The sequence below is a fragment of the Chiloscyllium plagiosum genome, chromosome 11 (genome assembly GCF_004010195.1).
Source record: "Chiloscyllium plagiosum isolate BGI_BamShark_2017 chromosome 11, ASM401019v2, whole genome shotgun sequence".
Classification (NCBI taxonomy): Eukaryota; Metazoa; Chordata; class Chondrichthyes; order Orectolobiformes; family Hemiscylliidae; genus Chiloscyllium; species Chiloscyllium plagiosum.
Window position 1 is genome coordinate 24,463,809 of NC_057720.1, and position 23,148 is coordinate 24,486,956.

General features: G+C 40.9%; 1 protein-coding gene across 2 annotated transcripts in view; it reads left to right on the forward strand.

Annotated features, from left to right (window-relative positions):
- cfap57 (cilia and flagella associated protein 57) overlaps positions 1–23,148 on the forward strand; it is an 85,236-nt gene that overhangs the window by 53,156 nt on the left and 8,932 nt on the right. For both annotated transcript variants that reach the window (XM_043698897.1, XM_043698898.1), the window contains 4 exons: positions 4,351–4,494; positions 7,954–8,070; positions 13,913–14,047; positions 18,672–18,815. In XM_043698897.1, coding sequence (XP_043554832.1) covers positions 4,351–4,494; positions 7,954–8,070; positions 13,913–14,047; positions 18,672–18,815 — 540 coding nt within the window. The remainder of the gene's footprint in view (positions 1–4,350; positions 4,495–7,953; positions 8,071–13,912; positions 14,048–18,671; positions 18,816–23,148) is intronic.

Consider the following 23,148-nt stretch of genomic DNA (forward strand, 5'->3'; position numbering starts at 1 on the left):
GAAGAACGCCTCATCTTCCGACTCAGAACACTTCAACCCCAGAGCATCAATGTGGACTTCAACAGCTTCCTCATTTCCCCTTCCCCCACCTCATCCTAGTTTCAAACTTCCAGCTCAGCACTGTCCCCATAACTTGTCCTACCTGCCTATCTTCTTTTCCACCTATCCACTCCACCCTCTCTCCCAACATATCACCTTCATCCCCTCCCCCACTCACCTATTGTACTCTATGCTACTTTCTCCCCACTCCCACCCTTCTCTCATTTATCTCTCCACCCTTCAGGCTCTCTGCCTGTATTCTTGATGAAGGGCTTTTGCCCGAAACGTCGATTTTACTGCTCCTCGGATGCTGCCTGAACTGCTATAGACCAATGAGGCTAACATCGGTGGTGGGCATGTTGTTGGAGGGAATCCTGGGGACAGGATGTATTTGGAAAGGCAAGGACTGATTAGCAATAGTCAATATGGCTTTGTCAGTGGGAAATCATGTCTCACAAACTTGATTGATTTTTTTGAAGAAGTAACAAAGAGGATTGATGAGGGCAGAGTGGTGGTCGTGATCTTTATGGACTTCAGTAAGGCGTTCAACAAGGTTCCCCATGGGAGACTGGTTAGCAAGATTAGATCTCATGAAATACAGGGAGGACTAGCTATTTGGATACAGAACTGGCTCAAAGGTAGAAGACAGAGGGTGATGGTGTTTTTCAGATTGGAGGCCTGTGACCAATGGAGTGTCACAAGGATCGGTCCTGGGTCCACTACATTTCTTCATTTATATAAATTATTTGGATGTGAGCATAAGAGGTATAGTTAGTAAGTTTGCTGATGACACCAACATTGGAGGTGTAATGGACAACGAGGAAGATTACCTCTGATTACAATGGGATCTTGATTAAATGAGCCAATGGGCTGAGGAGTGGCAGATGGAGTTTAATTTAGATAAATGTGAGGTGCTGTAATTTTGGAAAAGCAAATCTTAGTTTGTTGCTGCACAAAGAGACCTTGGAGTGCAGATTCATAGCTCCTTGAAAGTCAAAGCGCAGGTAGATAGGATAGTGAAGAAGACGTTTGGTATGCTTTCCTTTATTGGTCAAGAGTATTGAGTACAGGAGTTGGGAGGTCATGTTGCGGCTGTACAGGACATTGGTTAGGCCACTTTTGGAATATTGCGTGCAATTCTGGTCTCCTTCCTATCAGAAAGATATTGTGAAACTTGAAAGGGTTCAGAAAAGATTTACAAGGATGTTGCCAGGGTTGGAGGATTTGAGCTATGGGGTGAGGATGAACCGGCTGGGGCTGTTTTTTTCTGGAGCATTGGAGGCTGAGGGGTGACCTTATAGAGGTTTACAAAATTATGAGGGACATGGATAGACAAAGTCTTTTCCCTGGGGTCAGGGAGTCCAGAACTGGAGGGCATGGGTTTAAGGTGAGAGGGGAAAGATATAGAAGAGACCTAAGGGGCAACATTTTCACGCAGGGGGTGGTACCTGTATGGAATGAGCTGCCAGAAGATGTGGTGGAGGCTGGTACAATTGCAACGTTTAAGAGGCATTTTGATGGGTATATGAATAGGAAGGGTTTGGAGGAATATGGGCCGGGTGCTGGCAGGTGGGACGAGATTAGATTGGGATATCTGGTCAGCATGGATAGGTTGGACCAAAAGATCTGTTTCCGTCTGTACATCTATATGACTCTATTATTGACAAATTTGCTGGAATTTTTCAAGGATGTAACCAGTAGAGTTAATAAGGGTGATGTGATTTATTTGGACTTTCAGAAGACTTTCAATACGGCCCCACATAAGAGATTAGCATATAAAATTAACATACTTGGGATTGGGGTAGTGTACTGACATGTATACAGAACTAGTTGAGAGACAGGAAACAAAGAGTTAGGTCTTTTTCTGGCTGGCAAGCAGTAATTAGTGGGGTACTGCAGGGATCAGTGTTTGGGCCCCAGATAGTCACAATATACAGAGGGACCTTGATTATTCCCAAGGACATGGGCGGGGAGCATTTGGTTAATTGAATGCTGGACAATCGCTGCCTGATAACATAGTTAGCTATGCATCAAGACCTTGTGATCTTAATCAGATCACCGAAATTCGATTAATCGAATGCCAGTTAATTGAGGTTTGTCTTATATTAATGATTCAGATCGGAAAATTAAAGGTAAAATCTCCAAGTTTGAAAATGACACAAAGCTTGGTGGGAAGGTGAGCTATGAGGGGAATGCAGGGATTCTTCAATGTGATTTGGACAACTTAAATGAGTGAGCAAAAGCATGGCAGATGAGGTATAATGTGATAAGTGTGAGGTTATCCACTTTGGTAGCAAAATGGTAAGGCAGATGATTCTCTAAATGGTGATAGATTGGGAAAGGACGAGGTGCAGTGAGATCTAGGTGTCCTTGTACACCAGTCAGTAAAGGTAACCATGCAGGTGCAGGGGGATGAAGAAAGCAAATGGTCTGTTGGCCTTCATAGTGAGCGAATTCGAGCACAGGTGCAGGGATGTCTTACTTCACTTGTATATGCCCTTGGTGAGATCACACCTGGAGTATTGTGAGTAGTTTGTTCAGGCTATGAGGGAGTGCAATGAAGGTTTCCCAAACTGATTCCTGGGGATGACAGTTCTGGTGTGTGAAGAGAGACTGGATCAGTCAGGACTATAATCACTGGAGTTTAGAAGAATGATCACACCTGGAGTATTGTGAGTAGTTTGTTCAGGCTATGAGGGAGTGCAATGAAGGTTTCCCAAACTGATTCCTGGGGATGACAGTTCTGGTAGAAGAATGAGGGTGGATCTCATAAAAACCTATAAAATTCTAACACATCTAAACAGAGTAAATGCAGAAGGACGTTCCCAATGACTGAGGAGTCTAGAACCAGGGTTCATAGTTTAAGGATACAGGTTGGTCCTTTCAGGACAGAGATGAGGTGAAATGTCTTCACCCAGAGACTGGTGATCCTGTGGAATTCTCTGCCACAGAAAACAGTTGAGACCAAAACATCGAATGCTTTCAAGAAAGCGATACATATAGTTCTTAAGGCTGAAGGGATCCAAGGATACAGGGAGAAAGCAGGAACAGAGTGGCCATTACTTCTTTCTGACATTGCTGAATCTACTCAGCTGTTGGCCAATTTGAATGGATAGAGCTCTTTAAGTCGGACTTCCACCATATTGTCACCGCAGGACAGCCAACTTTATGTCAGTGTTGTGCTGATTGACTTTTCAACTAGTTTTTGGTGAGGTGTGCAGGTGGTGAGGAATATGTCCTCCCCAAATCCCACCCATAAAATTCAATCCATACTGTTTAAAAAAATTGCTAAAGCAATCAGGGCATCATATTTTAAAAAATCAAGGAAATGTTCATTTGACCTTAGAATCTGAGTTATAAAATAGAATGTAATATGGAAAATATCACAAACAGTTTTGCAGTGATCTATAATAAAAGTATAATTCAAAGACTGAATAATTGATAATCTCACATTACCGAGCATAAAACAACAAATTATATTGTTCCTCTGGGTGACAACATTGGAAGACATGGGAACAGGTGTAATGTTTTCTAGTTTTACATCTTCATTAATTATCTCAATCACTCTAATGTTTTGTGTTGTTTGTCAGATTTCCATTCTTGGGTGAGCCACAATTTGCGTTCGTTATATAAATACTGAAGTAACTGTCTTGTTCTCAGTATGTTCTCCTTTTTTGCCACAAACTCCATCTCCCTCCCCGTCACTGTCTCATGTGGAATAAGATTGCAATCTCAGCTTTCTACTTGACCTTAAAGTTGATCCTTAAATCTCATATTCCCTTCAACAAAGACCACTATCTCCACCCTGTAACATTGTTTATCTTTGCTGCTGCTTCACCAATCTGATGCTGAATTGTTCATGCCTTTGTCACTTCCAGCCTCAACTATTCCAATGTTTTTCTAGCCAGGCTTCCATCTCTTACAGTCTATTGATTTAAGTTCATCCATGACTGATAAATTTTCAATATTATAAAAATATTGCACATAGAAGAAAATGTACTTGCATATAGTACAGTAGATGAAACTAGATTTGAGGAAGCCAAATTTATCCAGTTTAAACCATCACTAATTGGTATAAACCTTACTGGATAACTGCATGGATATATCTGTACATATCATTACAAATAGCAAATCGACCACTAAATATACTATACCAGCACCATTCTAAGTATAATGGCACATGCATAGTGCAAATCTCATTGAAGGTGGAGGTTAGTTGAATTTCAATTCCTGACTTAGAAAGAAATTATAACTGTACTCAGTTTCACACTTGTAAAATTAAAATTAATCTAACATTATGTCTATGTACAGGAAAAGCGGATCTATGATCTCAAGAAGAAAAATCAAGAATTGGAAAAGTTTAAATTTGTTCTGGATTACAAAATTAAAGAGCTTAAGAAACAAATTGAACCACGAGAAAATGATATAAAAGAAATGAAAGAGCAAATACAGCAAGTAAGTCTTCAGAAAACAACTGAGAACTTTTGAAATAGCTTGTATTTTTATTAAGCTGCATTTATGGGATACACCACTGCTAGATGGAGCAACAAATGCATATGTGCATAAGTTCAGTATTGTAGTGTGATATTATGTGACAATTTCATTCAGTCTTACTACAATGTAACAGTTTAGTAGCATTCAAGAAGCACCTGGATGAATACATGAATAGGAATGAAACAGAGGGTTATGGATTCTGTAAGTAAAGACTGTTTTAGAATGGAAGGGAAAAATGTGTCGTTACGGGTTTGGAGATCCAAAGGGCTTGTTCCTGCGCTGTATTGCACTTTTTTCTGTTTCTCTTTGTTCTTTAAAGCATTTAGCAGCACTTCACATATGGCTGTCATGAAGTTAGTTTCCTATTTAAATATACATTGTGCAAGTTTATTAATCATTGTTAAATTCAATTATGCATCCTCTATAACTGTAACAAAAATCTCTAAAGTGTGCTCTGCTTCCCATTCCTTACTTATGTAAGTAGTGAATAAAGCTGGTTTCATTACTGTCCCTTGAGGAACATCACCCATATGTTTCAACAATCTTACAACAAATATCTTTTAAACACTGTTTGCTCTTTTCCATTTTTGTAGCCAGCTTGCTGCCTATGCTACTGTATTCTCAGGGATTAGTTGTCATTCCCAATTGCTCACTTCTTTCTGTTCTGCAGATTCAGGAGCTAAGAACAATTTACTGTTATGGTGCCGAGACATCATGGGTGTAATTGCGTTTGTGCAGATGGATTACAGTATCCATTTTTGTGTTGGGAACATGCTCAATTTATATTATCCCTTACGCCCTTAGTAGTAAATCACCTTGCCGTAATTTAATTATCATTAGGATTGTATGCACATACAGATGCTATGTGGTGAGCTTGGGATTTTTGATCTTATCAGGTTTTGAGGCAAGCAGTTTGAGTTGGATGGTTTGGGCTGGAAATCATGTCTCATTAACTTGATTGAATTTTTTGAAGAAGTATCAAGAGGATTGATGAGGGCAGAGCAGTTGATGTGATCTATATGGACTTCAGTAAGGCATTCAAGGTTCCTCATGGTAGACTGGTTAGCAAGGTCAGATCTCACGGAATACAGGGAGAACTAACTATTTGGATACAGAACTGGCTCAAAGGTGGTGGTAAGGGGTTGTGACCAGCGATGTACTACTAGGATCAGTGCTGGGTCCACTGCTTTATATCATTTATATAAATGATTTGGATGTGAACATAGGAGGTATAGTTGGTACGTTTGCAGATGACACCAAAATTGGAGGTGTAGTGGACTGTGAAGATGGTAACCTCAGAACAACAGGATCTTGATCAGATGGGCCAATGGGCCGAGAAGTGGCAGATGGAGTTTAATTTAGATAAATGTGAGGTGCTGTACTTTGAGAAGACAAATCAGGGCAGGAATTTTTACACTTCATGGTAAGGTCCCTTGGGAGTATTGCTAAACAGAAACCTTGGAGTGCAGGTTCATAGGTCCTTGGAAGGGGAGTCACAGGTGGACAGGATTGTCAAGAAGGCATTTGGTACACTTTCCTTTATTGGTCAGTGCTTTAAGCAGAGGAGTTGGAAGGTTATGCTGCGGCTGTACAGAACTTTTGGAGTACTGCATAAAATTCTGGTCTCCCTCATACAGGATGTTGTGAAACGTGAGTGCTCAGAAAAGCTTTACGAGTATGTTGCCAGGGTTGAAGGGTTTGAGCTATAGGGAGAGCCTAAATAGGCTGGAGCTATTTTCTCTGGAGCGTCAGAGGCTGAGGGGTGACCTTATCAAGGTTTATAACGAGCCCTCCACAATCACCTGATGAAGGAGCATCGCTCCGAAAGCCAGTGTGCTTCCAATTAAACCTGTTGGACTATAACCTGGTGTTGTGTGATTTTTAAAAATGGGTAGGGTAAGTAGACAAGGTCTTTTCCCTGCGGTGGGGGAGTCCAAAACTAAAGGGCATAGGTTTAAGGTGAGAGGGGAAAGATAAAAAAGAGACCTAAGGGGCAACTTTTTCATACAGAGGATGGTGTGGGTCTGGAATGAGCTGCCAGAGGAAGTGGTGAAAGCTGGTATGATTACAACATTTAAAAGGCATCTGAATGGGTATATGAATAGGAAGGGTTTAGAGGGATATGGGCCAAATGCTGGCAAATGGGACCAGATTTATATGGGATAGCTGGTTGACATGGACAAGTTGGACCAAAGTGTTTGTTTCCATGGTGTATATCTCGATGATTCTAGATTGCTCAGATCAGTTGAAGCAGAGGAAAAGCCACTCAGCTGAAGCAAATAATTGATTAAAACACCAACCAACCCAACCGCCCCAGGGCTGAACACCCTCCCACTCTGCCAAGGACATGCAGGTCCTTGGCCTCCTCCATCGTCAGACTCTGACCACACGACGCCTGGAGGAAGAGCGCCTCATCTTCCATCAGCCCGCTTGGCACACCAGCCTCATTTCTGAAGAAGGGCTTATGCCCGAAACGTTGATTCTCCTGTTCCTCAGATGCTGCCTGCCCTGCTGTGTTTTTCCAGCACCACATTTTTCAACTAACACACCAATTCAACACTTAGTCCATCAAGGCAGTAAGTTATTTTACTCATTGGTAATAAATAAAATGCATGTCTTGTTATTTAACCATTTGGATTTCAGATAGCTGGATTCATAGGATCCCTACAAAGCTTTAATTATTTCTACCTCTAAAGGAATTGTCTGGCGAATAAAGGCAAAATACCGCAGATACTGGAAATCTGAAATAAACGTAGAGAATGCTGGAGAAACTCAGCAGATCTGGCAGCAACTGCAGCGAAATAAACATTTATGTTTCAAGCCCATTATGATTCCTCTTCAGAACCCAAGAGTGTATCAATTGGTTCATACTGGACTCAAAACATTAACTCTTTCTCTCTCCACAGATGCTGCCAGATCTGCTGAGTTTCTCCAACATACTCTGAATTTGTTAATGGGTTGTCTATTGTAGTTGTCATGCAAGAAGATCTCACTCGCTGGGATTATAAACTAATAAAAACTTGCATTAGAAATAAAAGCTTCCTTTAGGAAAATGTAATCATTGCTTATCAATTTCTAAACTGTTTCACTGTCCCCATTAATAGCTATTCATTCTCCTGGCCTGATTGTTATCCACTCCTTGTCTGTCCAACTGTTCTTGTCTCTCTTTGAGCTCTATTTTCACCAATCATTTACTCCTTACCCTCTCCCCCCCATCCTATCTTCTGTATATAATCCAATTCTTCCTTGCTACCATCAGTTCTGAGGAAGGGTTACTGGACATGAAATGTTAACTCTGATTAGATGCTGTCAGATCTGCTGAGTGTTTCCAACACTTTTATTTTGTTTCTGATTTCCAGCATCCACAGTTATTTCAGTTTTTAGTTTCTAAACGTATGTGTCTCATTTATCCTTCTACAGATGGAAACTGAATTGGAGCTGTTTCATAAACATAATGCCCAGCTGGAACTTAATATTGGAGAACTCAAACAGAAACTAAAGGCCACAGAAGCAGAGATGCGTAAAGAGATGGAGAAGGTTAGATTGTGCTATGCACATGGTTAGCTATATACAAATACACGCTAGGGCAAATGCACATATACAAACACGGCTTTGCTCATGCCAAAGAACTAGATAAATTCTAAGCTTTAGTTTTATCTAGATTGTATATTTATTAAAATGTATTCTGTACATGCATTGGAATGCATTTTTGATCATTTGAGAATGTAATTTGATAATTTGGTCTCCAACTAAGCTTCTAATTACCAAAGTTTCAAATTAAAAAGAGTAAGCTGCTGTATTCCTGATGTTGGTGCCTTTTTTACTTAAGGAACCTTTGAGTGTGTTCTTCCTGAACATAGGTCCTTGATTTATTGGTTGCTTCATCTGAGCTAGTCTTCTTGGCAGTGTCATTTGTCATTGCCTTCCACTTTCTGGAACGGGGTGAGGAGGCAGGTGTCATGTCTATTTCAGCTGGAATGAGAAATGATCAGGTAGTTGTCATTAATCTAAACAAATTGCTATCCGCCCAGCCAACTGGGTAACCATCACCTTTTAATAACACAGTAAAATATTGAATTAAATAATTCAGTGAAATGAAGCACTCATTTCTCGTTCCAGCTTTCTTTATTGAGCTGAATAGATCAAACCAAATCAAATCAAATAAGCAATAATGGTCTCACCCAACTGGTGATCTAGTGAGAGCCCTGCGTCATATCTTTTAGAAAAGACTCCTAAAAATGGACAGCAGCCAACCGTCTCAAAGACCTAAGGTCTTGCCTACCAAGTTCTTCTGGTCAATCAGAACAGCAGTGCCAACAGGGAGGCTTGGAGCCATCAGATTCCAGATCACAGATGTGTAATAATGGGAGAGAGGCCGCAGAGAAGGGCTCACTGGAATGTGTGGGAAGAGGCTGTGTCTCTAGCATTGATTTGGGATTGGCTGTCACAAGGACCACCTTTTCCTTGATCAAGCATGAAGTATTTTAGTACGAGGGACTCTTAGTAGGAATCTAAAAGGAACCTCACTTGTGCTTGTGTGTACTGTGTCCCACTTGGCAAGTTACCCACCCATCGCTGACTAAAACTAGCGACAACGGTATAAGTGAAAATTAGTTGCCTGTTTAATGCGCTCAGCTGGAGGGGAAGGCTATCCATGATCCTCCTCACCACAGATTTGATTCTAAGGAGCTGGAAGGCTGTGGTGTGCTCCATTAAAATCTCCCAATGTGGGAGCGTATTACAATTCATCCTGAATATCTGAAACATTGATTTACTAGGGCAGAAATCCCCAACCTGCAAGAAGGCAGTGGAAAGGGCAGGAGAGTATTTTTTTTTATCAGACAGGAAGGTGTGTGTGGAAATACCTCCCCTCCCCAATTTTCCTGCAATTACGTCTGGGTTAGGAAGGTTCAAGCCAGCCATCCTGCCTAAAAATCAATGCAAGTGGCCATTTCACCCTGCTATTGCTGGAAGTTACCTAGCCATGGGCAGGGATGTTTATCACATGGTCCTATCACGAGGAAGATCTTGGCAGGTAGGGAGATCCTCCTTCCCAACCACATTGCCAGATTTGTTTTTAGGTTAGATTAGATTTGATTAGATTCCCTACTGTATGGAAACAGGCCAAAGCATTTGCATGAGGAACCCAGAATAATGACTCATAGACCAGAACTAGCCAACTCGGCTGTTAACCGGAAGGTTGGTGGTTTGAAACTATCCAGAGACAAAGGGCTTCCTTACTTCTGGCTGCATTATGGCTCAGTAGGGTGTCACAGTGGCTAGCACCGCTGCCTCACAGCGCCAGTGTTCTGGATTTGATTCCAGCCTTGGGTGACTGAGTGGAGTTTGCACATTCTCCCCATGTCTGCGTGGATATCTGCTAGATATTCCAGTTTCCTCCCACATTCCAACAATGTGTAGGTTAGGTTGATTGGCCATGGAAATATAGGGTTGGGGGATGGGTCTGGGTGGGATGCTCTTCTGAGGATTGGTGTGGACCAGTTGGGTCGAATGGTCTGTCTCTACACTGCTTAAAAAAAAACTACTGTATTTTTTCTTGGGATTCCATCATTGATGTAAGTAGCAGTGCAATACTGTATGCGCCCACTGGGGATACTAGAGACCTGACTGTCTAATTTGCCAGCAGCGCTTGGGGTCAGAAAATTTAACCTTGCACCAGGATTTTGGGGGGAATTTTCCTAGCATTAGAAATAGGAAGTTTAAGATTAGGAAGTGAAGTCTGATTGAGACTTAATACAGCAGATAATTCCTGGAAATGGCAGGATGATATGACTAGGAGAAAGTGAGGACTGCAGATGCTGGAGATCAGAATCGAGAATGTGATGCTGGAAAAAGGACAGCAGGTCAGGCAGCATCCGAGAAGCAGGCGAATCAACGTTTTGGGCAAAAACCCTTCATCAGGAATGTCGATCCTCCTGCTCCTTGGATGCTGCACGACGTGCTGTGCTTTTCCAGCACCACACTCTCGAGCATAATAGGACTGTCCTGTGAAGAGTGATTGAGAAATTTGGCTTGTGTTCTCCAGAGTTAAGAATAAGAAAAGGTCTTATAGAAACCGACAAATTTCTAAAAGGGATAGACAAGATAGATAATGTTTTCGCTGTCTATGGAGTCTAGAATCAGGTGACACAGTCTCAGAATCACAGGTTATGACTGAGATGTGGAGAAATTTTGTCACTCAAAGGGCGGTAAACTTTGGAATTCTCAATCCCAGCCATCTTTGGAAGCACAGTCAGTAATTAACTTCAAGGCAGAGATTAACAGATTTCTCGTTAACAATGACATCAAGAGGTGTAGGAATGGTGCAGGAAAATAGCACTGAGTTGCTGATGAGCCATGGTCTGAATAGTGGAGCAGGTTCAAGGGGCTAAATGGCTCCTGTTCTTATGAAAATGGGATAGCACTTTCACCTGTTTCCATCCAGTGAACAGACTGCTCCCTGTGACCATTAAATTCCATTCCTTATCTAAACAAATATTAGGTGTAAGGAGAACTAACCATAATAGGCCCAGTACCAGTGGCAACGCCAGCAAAGGGACAGAAGTAACCCTAGAACAAAGAAACAAGAGCAAGAGTACCCCATCTGGTACTTCACTAATGCTCCATTGTTTAATATGAATATGGCTAATGGTTTGCCTCAACTCCATCTTCTTGCATTATCTTCATATAACTTAATTTGCTTTAATACTGAAAAATATACCAACTATTCGGCCACTCATTGCTCTTCTATTAGGTAATGCTAATACGTACTTCATTTATTTGTGTTTCCACCTAAACTTGTTTTTATGCAAAAGTATCAATCAATCCTGGTTCTGAAAATTTTATTTGATCCATAACCCACAGTCTTATGTGGAGAATATCCTTGGTTTTTGCTACTACAAATATTAGAATCAGTTCCGAGATGCATTAACATCACTGTTAAGGTCTAGATTAGAGTGGTGCTGGAAAAGCACAGCAGGTCAGGCAGCATCCGAGATGCCCAAAATGTCAATTTTCCTGCTCCTTGGATGCTGCCTGACCTGCTGTTCTTTTCCAGTACCACTCTAATCTAGACTCTGATTTCCAGCATATGCAGTCCTCACTTTTGCCATCACTGTTAAGGTGTTGACATAGGCTCAAAGTAACCCTCTTGCCTGAGTCAGACATTCAAATCCTCCACACCAATAATAGTGCAAAAAATAATGAAGCTGTGTTTTGCCTTGTGCAGGATCCAGAAAAATAATTTGTCACATGGATACGATAACAACAATTAACAAATGGGTACTGTAGAGAGCTTCACTGGTCTCCTGAGTTGTGTTGTATCTCATTGTTTTTGAAGTGTTGACTCTTTCTTTCACTTTTCTAAATTACTTTTCATCGAAGATCGAAGAAGAACTAGTGGGCATAGGTTATGGGTGAGATGGGGAAGATATTAAAGGGACCTAAGGGGCACCTTTTTCACACAGAGGGTGGTACGTGTATGGAATGAGCTGCCAGACGAAGTGGTGGAGGCTGGCACAATTGCAACATTTAAAAGACATCTGGATGGGTATATGAATAAGAAGAATTTAGAGGGATATTGGCCAGGTGCTGGCAGGTGGGACTAGATTGGTTTGGAATATCTGTTCGGCATGGACTGGTTAGACCGAAGGGTCTGTTTCCATGCTGTACATCTCTATGACTCTATTTGTTGGTTCAAGTCCTGCTCTGATGACGAGGAAATAATTCTAGTTACGTTTTAGTGGAATACTATGGGAGTCCTGTGTTACTGAAAGAGCCATCTTGCAGATGAGGCATTAAACCAAGTCCAATTTGCACATTCAGGTGAAGATAAAAGACAATGACATTATTTTAGAGACACAGGAATGCTCTTCACAGTGGCCTACCTAATATTTATTTTTCAACCACTATCTGAAAGTGTTTTCAATATTATAGTAGTGTGTGCTTAAAAAGCAGTAAATTGGCCGTAATGCACAGAGATCATAAAAGTTCTGATAGTATTGCACATCTGTCTATTTTCTCTTTTCTTTATTTATCCAAATCAATTCAGAAAGTATTGTTGTTGTATTTGCCAAATGCCCTTTCACTTGTTAATTTTTTTTACTCTGAAGATGGTGAGATTCTCAAAGTTTAAAAGTCTTTGCAAATTAAGCAATAAAACCTTCCATTATTGGATATCTATTTTGATCTGCTTTTTTTAAATGCTGTACATCCGATGAAGAGGTATAAGGCAAGATGTTTACACAGAGTGAGCTAAATGCATAGAACTCTTCTCTGTCCTTGCATACGTTAAAATTGGACAAAATCTTCTGCAGTATCCTGAAGATGGACTTTGAGATGCGTTTTGGGGTGGGAAGATATGATGCAGCAGGACTTGTGATAATTGCATCTGGCCAACCTTGCATTGTGCTTCCATTCTCTAGCTGTTGTTCCAGAGTCAATTTCTCTACAGTGATAGCACCTTGCCCACAGCGGGGTGAAGCCAATTAAACCACATGTTGGAGAAAGTCAATAAGATAAACTTTCACAGGCAGCCAAGAGACAACCAGAAGCTAACAGAAGATGAATCTATAGCAGGGATCTTGATAATTAACTTTAATTTGGTGAAAATGGGAAGCCTGTGGCCAACAGCAGACTATTGCAGAAGTTTTAACATGGTTATTGCTGCCATTGACAGTATTAATGTTAAACAAAATGTTTCCAGCCTCTCCTCATTTCTTCAGCCTCAGCCACAATAAAGGCCTCCAGGAGGTGGCCCTCACATCTTGACTTCTGATGGGATCTTGCAGCACTGAACTTGGCCTCTGCTCATTAATAACCATTTTCCAAAAGATTTCACAAGTGGGCACACTGCTGATACAGGCAAGATAGGGCCTAGAAATGCTAAGAACATTGTGCCTACACCTACATCATACGGTTTGCAGTGGTTTAAAGAAAAATCAGACCACCACTTTGATTTGATTTGATTTATTATTGTCACATGTACTGATATACAGTGAAAAGTATTGTTTTGCATGCTAACTAGCCAAACCCCATACGTTACATAAGTACATCATTACAAAAATATTTTTGAAGGGAAATTATGGATAAATAATGGTTGAGCCAGAAATATCGATATAACTATATGAACAAATATACTTTAAAAATGGTCCTGAATCCTAAAATATTGTGAATTGCAAAAGTTTTTTACCTCCTTGTCTAGACAACGAACATATGTTAACATGGATACATTGAAAATGGAATTAATACGTTACCAATATATTGCATTCATTTGCAAACAAATCCAAGTGTTCTAAATAGGTTTTTTTAAATAGTTCCTCTCTCTTCTCAATCTTTGTCATTCAAGTTATTTAATGGTCTCCTATTCCTTCATTTTCAGGTGCGAAGTGTAGAATCTATTGTCAAACATTTTAAGACTGATTTGTACAACTGTATAGCATTTATTCAGGAACCAAAGAAATTGAAAGATAGTGTGCGGCAACTCTATGAGAAATATGTGCCACAGTCAGAAGTGGTAAGTTTCTTCGGCTACAACATTTGCTTACCTGTGAGATCACTTGGTATCAAAGAGAAATTTATCCCCTTTACTTTCTCAAATAATGTAACTGTTGAAACTCCACTCCATCACAAAGAGAAATGACTCCTAGACAAATATGATGAAACTTGTTTCTCCTGTTGTGAGGATCACAAGGTTATTAGCTCATTAGCTAACCCTAACTCTATTGTGAAACAATTAGATTTGACAAACCTCTTTCTGTTATATTATTTTCTCTTATGCACCTCAATTACTTCTGATAAGTGCCATGTATTTATCCATGGCCCAATTCAAGCCATGAAAAGAAGATCAATCTGATTTTCTGTAAGATTTACTATTTGTGTTTAATGAATAAAAGTTACCTATAGAGGATTTTCAGTTAATTTTATTTCTCCACAACACCTGCTACCTTAAAACTGTCATTAACTTTGCAGTTAGAAGTTTAAGCAGTGATGTGTGTGCTGCTATACAATGGCATTGGTGTGATGAAGCTGCTCCTTTAACAAGGTTTGGATGGGTATATGAATAGGAAGGCTTTGGAGGGATATGGGCCAGGTGCTGGCAGGTGGGACTAGATTGGGTTGGGATACCTGGTCGGCATGGACAGGTTGGACCTAAGGGTCTGTTTCCATGTTGTACATCTCTATGACTCTAAGGTAATGTAATCCTTGGCTTTTTTTCAGAGAGGTCGTAAATGACACAGACTCCGAATTTAGGGCCAATTTGATAATAGCAAACAGATGGTGCCTCAAGCAGAAGCCTTTCAAGTTTTAAAAAAAAGAACACTTATACAATGAAAGGGGAGTGGCCAGTTCTCCCAGCACAGCTTTTCTCTGGTTTGGTTTTTTTTTTGCTGTAGTGTGGAAATGCTGCTGGACCCAAAGAAACAGATGCATGTTGATCTTTCTCTCACTTCTCTTCTGTAAGACCCTGTGTTTGATTTTACCTTTTGTGCCAAGGAGTGTTATGGGGATTGTTGCAAGTATTTGAAACAGCCTCACTGAGTTGGGATTGTCTGTTGGGTTTTCGGATAGGATAAGATATTCAGTATTCTGTTCTCTTTTGTTTGTGTTTCTTTTGGTAATATTGTAAATAAATTCTGTTTTGTTTAAAACTAAGTGGGTTGACCAGTTGCATTACTCCTGGAATATCAGTGTTACGCCTACTTAAACAACGAGCAAGGTTAGGGTCTGGACTACTTTCTTGGAATGTTTTGAGGGGGTCTGGCCTGGGCCATACATTGGTTAAAGATTGTTTCAGAAGCCATAAATTTGCATATTAGTTGAAACACAGTTATTGAAAACAATTTGTCACAACTATATGAGGAGGGCTCCCTGCCCCCATCTTTTTTCACATTTCTCATTCAGCTACAACATTGTTTTCTTTGATTTGCACATAGCTATAATACTTTAATGAAACTTAGTTATCCAGATCAAAAATCAAGGACAGCCAACCGCAAGAGTTTCTTGGGTGAAAGAGAGAGGAGTATTATTACCTACTACCACCCCAAAAAAATTAAACTATGATATAAATACATATAAAATCATGTAATAAGCATATAAAGAAGGGATGCTTTGTAGGAATGTCTAGTGCTGACAGGAAGGTGAAGACAAATTCAATTACAATTCCTAAGAGTCCTTTGGGTTGCAGGAATTAAAAGACATAAATTCACCTGTTTAGCTGCTGTCTTGTTTCATCAAAAATTCAAAGCATCACATGTTTTGGAATTCTTAGTGAATGAATGAAATTCCAAGTTTCTTTTCATCAGTAGCAATCTGATATTGAGAGGAGAGCTTCCAGCATCTTTGCACTTAGCGTTCATGTTGCTGTTTTTCAGTTTTGCTCAAAATAAGCTACTGAAGGTGCAGTTTACTTGTATATTCCAAGTGTAGCTTTATTATCTTTTTCAAACTGAATGCTTGCAGGTAACTTTTCATCTCTGATACATGAAGTTAACATGCAAGTGTGAGTAAAACTAGAGATGCGAATTTTTGGTTTCAGATCAACTTTAAAATTGTAATTCCAGGGCTGCTGATTTCATATATTCCATGTGTCTTGCTGGGTCAGGTGATCACAGGAGTCATTTTAGATCAACAGTGTCCTTTTAACACCATGTTTAGTCCATTAAAGTCCAGATATTAAAGCCAAAAGGATGTATGAATAGGAAGGGTTTAGAGGGATATGGGCCAAGTGCTGGTAAATGGGATTAAATTAGGTTGGGACATCTAGTCGGCATGGACAAGTTGGACCAAGGGTCTGTTTCCATGCTGTACATCTCTGATTGTAACACATTTTAAATGATTATGAATGTAAATTCTTATTTCAAATCAGCAAGATGTTCCTCCTCTCCAATTTATCATTTATATTGAATACGGTATATTCTATGTTTAAATGGATGTATAAATTTCAGAGAACACCATGCAAGCAGCTATTACTTGGGAACTGGAGAAGGCTATCTAGCCCATCGACCCGTCTCCACCATTCACTATGATCATGGCTGATGACCAACTTCTGTCTTTTTCCCACACCTTATATCTTTTATATTATTGGTATTTAAAAATCTGTCAAACTCAACTTTAAATATTCTCAAGGATTGAACTTTACACAGTCCTCAGAGATAGAGAATTCTGAAAGTTCACAAAAAAAAAGTGTCCTTCTGTTGCTGCGAGGCAGCAGTGCTAACCACTGTGCCACCGTGCCGCCCACATTGGTATTTAAAAATCTGTCAAACTCAACTTTAAACATTCTCAAGGATTGAACTTTACACAGTCCTCAGAGATAGAGAATTCTGAAAGTTCACAAAAAAAAGTGTCCTTCTGTTGATCCTTGGTAGCTTTCTCCTTGTTTTTGAAGTAGTGTCTGTTTATTTTAGACTCCCCAACTGAAGGAAACATTTTACCTGTGTCCACGCTGTCTATCCCTTTAGTGTTTTGTAGGTTACAATGAGATCACCTCATTCTTTGAAACTCCAGAGAATACAGGCCCCCTTTTATCCAATCTCTCTTCATAGAACAGTCCTACCATCCCAGGATCCAATTTGGCCCACTTATTGCAATAATATCCTTCCTAAGATAAGGAAAACTTCATACAATATTTAAGGTGTGGTCTAAACAACTAAAGCAAGATTTTGTTACTCCTGTACCCCACTTCTTTTGAGATAAGAGGTTTCATGCTATTACGACCTGAAACATCAACTCTCCTGTTCCTCTGATGCTGCTTGACCTGCTGTTCTTTTCCCAGCTCCACATCGACTTATCATACTATTATCCTATTGCCTGCTGCACCTGCATGTTCAGCTTCAGTAGCTTATTGATAAGTGCATCCAGGCTTCTTGGCACTTTCTAACTTCTTACATTGAAGCAAATACTTTACACAAATCTTCTTCCTTTGAAAGCAGATACCCCCTTCCTTACAGCACCTATTCCTATCTAGCTTTGTGTCATCTGCAAATTTGGAAATCTTACATTTCATCCTCACATCCAATTCATTGATTATATATTGTGACCAGCTGGAGTCTAAGTGCACATCCTTGCAGTATCCCATTAGTTACAACTTGCCAGCATTTGAATCATCTATTTGTTCCAACACTCTGTTTTCTGCTTTGGCCCTAATCCTTTATCTATGCTAGTACATTACCTCCTATCCTTTGTACTTGAATTTTACTTGCCAACTTCCAGTGAGGGATTTTATAAAAGCCTTCTGAAAATTCAAGTGTATTATGTTGATCAACTCTCCTTTTTAACTTATATTAATAACCTCCTCAAAAAACTTAAACAAACTTGTCAAACATTCACCAATGCTGACTATGACCTATCAAATCATATGTGTTTTTATCACATCTTAAATAATGTGTTCTAGCAAGTTCCCTTCTACTGATGTGAGGCTAGCAGGTCTGTAGTTCCCTACTTTCTCTGTCCCTCCCTTCTTAATTTATGCAATCTCTACAGTGCAGATAAAGGCCATTCAGTCCATCAAGTCTGCACCAACTCTATGAAGATCATCCCACCCGGAACCACCCTACTCCTGTAACCCTACATTTACCATAATCCACCCAGCCTGTATATCCCTGGACACTACCAGGCAACTTACCATGACCAATTCATTTAATTTGCACATTTTTGGACTGTGGGAGGAAACCAGAGTACCTGACAGAAACCCACAGACATGGGGAGAACGTGTAAACTCCACACAGTCATTCAAGGCTGGAATCCAACCTGGGTTCCTGGCCCTGTGAGGTAACATTGCTAAGCACTAAGCCACTGTGTCACCCATAAATAGTGAATTTAAGTTTACATTTTTAAATAGGTGACATTTGCTGCCTTCCAATCTGCCACAATCATTCCAAAATCAATAGAAGTTTGGAAGATAATCCACCAATACATCCACTATCTCCATAGCTACCACTTTTGACAATCTTAAATGTACAATATCATCATGACGCAGCGACATAGTAACCTTCAGTCCTAGTAATTTTATCAACATAAATTTCAAACTGATTTCCTTCAATTTCTGGAAGTCAGAGTTTAAATAAATCCAATTTACTTGGCACCTCAAATGAATTCACTATTCACCTATATTCAACGCTATTTGTTTTCTTTGCTAGTTTGAAATTGCGACTGTTGACTCAAACATTCAGAAGGAATTTGGACGACAAAGAAACCACTTGGAAAAAAGTATTGCAACATTGCAAAAGAAACTGTTGAAGGACACAGAAATTCACCGTGCTGACAATGTCCATATTATGCAGGTAAGGAATTTAGCAACTTGTATTTATGCACCTTCATTGGATCTTCTATCACCTGTAACTCAATGGATAGCTCCCTCACCTTTAGATCATAATGCTCCAGGCTAAATTCCCACTCCAGGCCTTGAGCACATTAATCAAGTTTAACTTTCCAATGCTGCAAAAAGGCAGTTCTGCATTGTCAGAAGTTCCATCTGTCAGAGGAGACTTTAACCTAATTCTTCTTTTGCTTGGACATATGGATGTATCAGACTCCTTGTCCAACATCCAGTACCAGATGGATGGAAATTACTTCCAATTAGTTATTAGACAATGTCTTCAGATCTGTCACAAACACAGCTCCCCAGCTATCCTTCTGACACAACTGTGTTTGTATTCATCCTCAAAGTAATCTTTCAGCTCTTACATGGTGGTAGGGAAATTATTGGAGAAGATTCTTAGGGACAGAATTTACTTGCATTTGGAAAAGAACTTATTAGGGATAATCAGCATGGCTTTGTGCAGGAGAGGTCTCGTCTCACAAATTTGATTGAGTTTTTTGAGAGTGACAAAGATGATTGCTGAGGGTAGGGCAATGGATGTTGTCTACATGGACTTCACTAAAGCATTGAAGATCCCTCATGGTAGGCTGGTCCACAAGATTAGTCACATTGGATATAAAATTGGCTTGGTCATAGAAGACAAATGTAGTTATGGAGGTGTGCTTTCTCTCACTGGTGGTCAGTGACTGGTGGTGCTCTGCAAGGGTCAGTGCTGGGACTTCTATTTTTTTACATAGATATATAAGTAATTTGGATAAAAATGTGGAAGTCTGGCATTTTTAGAGAAGAGCGGGAGAGTTATCCCCCATGTCTTAACCAATACTTATCCCTCAACCTCACAAACACAGAATACCTCATCATTGTCACATTGCTGTTTGTGGGAGTTTGTTGTTTGAAATTTAGTGGCTGCATTTCTTACATTAGAACAGTGACTACACTTCACAACTATCTAATCAACTGTGAAGCCCCTTGAGATGTCAGGTGGCTGTGAAAAATGCTGCATAAATCTACATTTTTCTTTCTAATAAACAATTCGTAGGAGAATTGCATGATGACGTTCAGCTTTATAAGGAGTTATTAGGGCAGAAATCCAAAAGCTTGTGTAGTGAATTAGGTTTTAACAACACTGAAGAAGAAATGAAAGTCAGAGAAGTAGGAGAAGTTAGAGAAGTAAGAGAAATTTGGAAAGAGAATTCCAGGAGCTCAGGAACTGGCCAGTAGTATTCATTATCACCAATGGTGCAGCAATTGTAATCAAGGATTCTCAACAGGCCTGAATTAGAGGAGTTCAGAGATCTCAGACGGTTACAGAAAGAGATTATAGAGATGGGAAAGAACTAGTACATGGCAGGATATAAAAACGTGGATGAGATTTTAAAGTCAAGGCATTGCATGTGTATACAGTTGAAATAAGTGAACGGGTTTAGGTGTGTTTTGGATAGTAGGGTTTTGAGTAACCTCAGGTTTACAGTGGCAAGAACATGGGAGACATGCCATTAGTGCTTTAAAAGAATCAATTTTGGAAGCAACAAAGATAAAAGTTTCAGCAGAAAATCTAAGACAAGGACAGATATGGGCTACACTGTCCTATCCCCCCTAGTCCAGGAACTCCCCACATACGTTCGGGACACCACCCACGCCCTCCACCTCCTTCAAGACTTCCGTTTCCCCGACCCCCAACGCCTCATCTTCACCATGGATATCCAATCCCTCTACACCTCCATCCGCCATTACCAGGGCCTCAAAGCCCTCCCTTTTTTTCCTCTCCTGATGTCCCCAACAGTACCCTTCCACCGACACTCATTTGTTTGGCCGAACTGGTCCTCACCCTTAATTTCTCCTTCGAATCCTCCAACTTCCTCCAGACCAAAGGGGCAGCCATGGGCACATGTATGGGCCCCAGCTATGCCTGTCTCTTTGTTAGCTACGTAGAACAGTCGATCTTCCATAATTACACCGGCACCACTCCCCACCTCTTCCTCCGCTACATTGATGACTGCATTGGCGCCACTTCATGTTCCCGCGAGGAGGTTGAGCAATTCATCAACTTCACCAACACATTCCACCCTGACCTTAAATTTACCTGGACCATCTCTGACACCTCCCTCCCCCTCCTGGACCTCTCCATCTCCATCAGTGACGACCGACTTGACACTGACATTTCCTACAAACCCACCGACTCCCACAGCTACCTGGATTACACCTCTTCCCACCCTAACTCTTGCAAAAATGCCGTCCCGTATTCCCAATTCCTCCGCCTCCGCCGGATCTGCTCCCAGGAGGACCAGTTCCACACAGAAAACACCAGATGGCCTCCTTCTTTAGAGACCGCAATTTCCCTTCCCACATGGTTAAAGATGCCCTCCAACGCATCTCATCCACATCCCGCACCTCCGCCCCCAGACCCAACCCCTCCAACCGCAACAAGGACAGAACGCCCCTAGTGCTCACCTTCCACCCTACCAACCTCCGCATAAACCAAATCATCCGCCGACATTTCCGCCACCTCCAAACAGACCCCACCACCAGGGATATATTTCCATCCCCACCCCTCTCCGCCTTCCGCAAAGACCGTTCCCTCCGTGACTACCTGGTCAGGTCCACGCCCCCCTACGACCCACCCCCCCATCCCCTTCATCACCGCTCCCTCACCACCAGACGCCTGGAGGAAGAACGCCTATTCTTCCGCCTCGGAACAGTTCAACCCCAGGGAATCAATGTGGACTTCAACAGCTTCTTCATTTCCCCTTCCCCCACTTCATCCTAGTTTCAAACTTCCAACCCGCACTGTCCCCTTGAACTGTCCGGACTTGTCCGACCTGCCTAACTCTTTTTCCACCTATCCACTCCACCCTCTCCTCACTGACCTGTCACCTTTATCTCCTCCCCCACTCACCTATTGTACTCTATGCTACTTTCTCCCCACCCCCACCCTCCTCTAGCTTCAGGCTCTGCCTTTATTCCTGATGAAGGGCTTTTGCCCGAATCGTCGATTTTACTGCTCCTCGGATGCTGCCTGAACTGCTGTGCTCTTCCAGCACCACTAATCCAGAAGATAGATTTAGGAATACGATGGCAAGGATACAGAACATAGCACCGGTACAGGCACTTCGGCCCAAGATGTCTGTGCTGACCATGATGCCATTCTAAAATAATCCTATCTTCCTGCACATAGTCCATATTCCTCTATTCTGTGTCTGTTCTTGTCTCTGTCTGAGTGTCTCTTAAACATTTGTTATTATGTCTATTTCTACCAATTTCCCATTCCAGGCACTTACTACCCTCTGTGTAAAAAACATCTTGCCTCCTATATCTCCTTAAAAACTTTCCCCCTCTCGCCTTAAAACTATGCTCCCTCACCCTGTCCATGCCTCAATTTTATATATTTCTATCTGGTCACCCTTCAGCCACCATTGTTCTAGTGAAAGCAATGCAAGTTTATCTTTATACCTGATATACTTTGATCCAAGTAACATCTTGATAATCCCTTTTTGTATCATCTCCAAAGCTTTCACACCCTTCCTTTGTGTTGCAATTGGAACTGCACACAATACTCCAAATGTGGCCTAACTAAAGTTCTTTATAGCTGCAAGATGGCTTACTAACTTTTATACTCCATAACTACCCTTTGTCTTCTATGTCCAAGCCAATTTTATATCCAACTTACCAACTCACCATGGGTCCTATATGACCTAATCTTCTGGACTGACTTACCATAAAGGTCTTTCTTAAATGTTTTAGTATAGTCCATGTAGATAAAATTAATTGCCTTACCCTCAATCATCTTTGTCACGCCCTCAAAAAAACTCAATCAAATTTGAGAGTCAAAACCTCTCCTGCACAAAGCCATGCTGATTATCCCCAACAAGTTTCCCGCAAATGTAAGTAAATCCTGTCCCTAAGAATCTTCGAATAATTTCCCTACCACCATGAAAGGGCTGAAAAATGATTTCAGGGTTGAATGCAACACCAAATATACTTGAGATATAGTTGTCTCAGAAAAGGATGGCTAAGGACCAGTGTTTGTGGCAAATCTGAAGACATTACCTTCAAACCTCCTAATATTTGATTTGATAATTGGAGGTGAAGGTAGAGAGATGGTGATGGGAAGTGGTTTCAGAAGATAGCATGCAGTAAAGAAAGGATATTTCTCTGACAGTGAGCAGTTTGCACAGGTGAAAGCAGGATGTATTAGTGCATTGTGTGGACCAGCTAGATATGGCAGTGATCAGAAGGCAAAAAATGAGACAGTGTAGTGGGGAATGAGAGAGTGCAGTTGCAGAAAAATTGGGCAA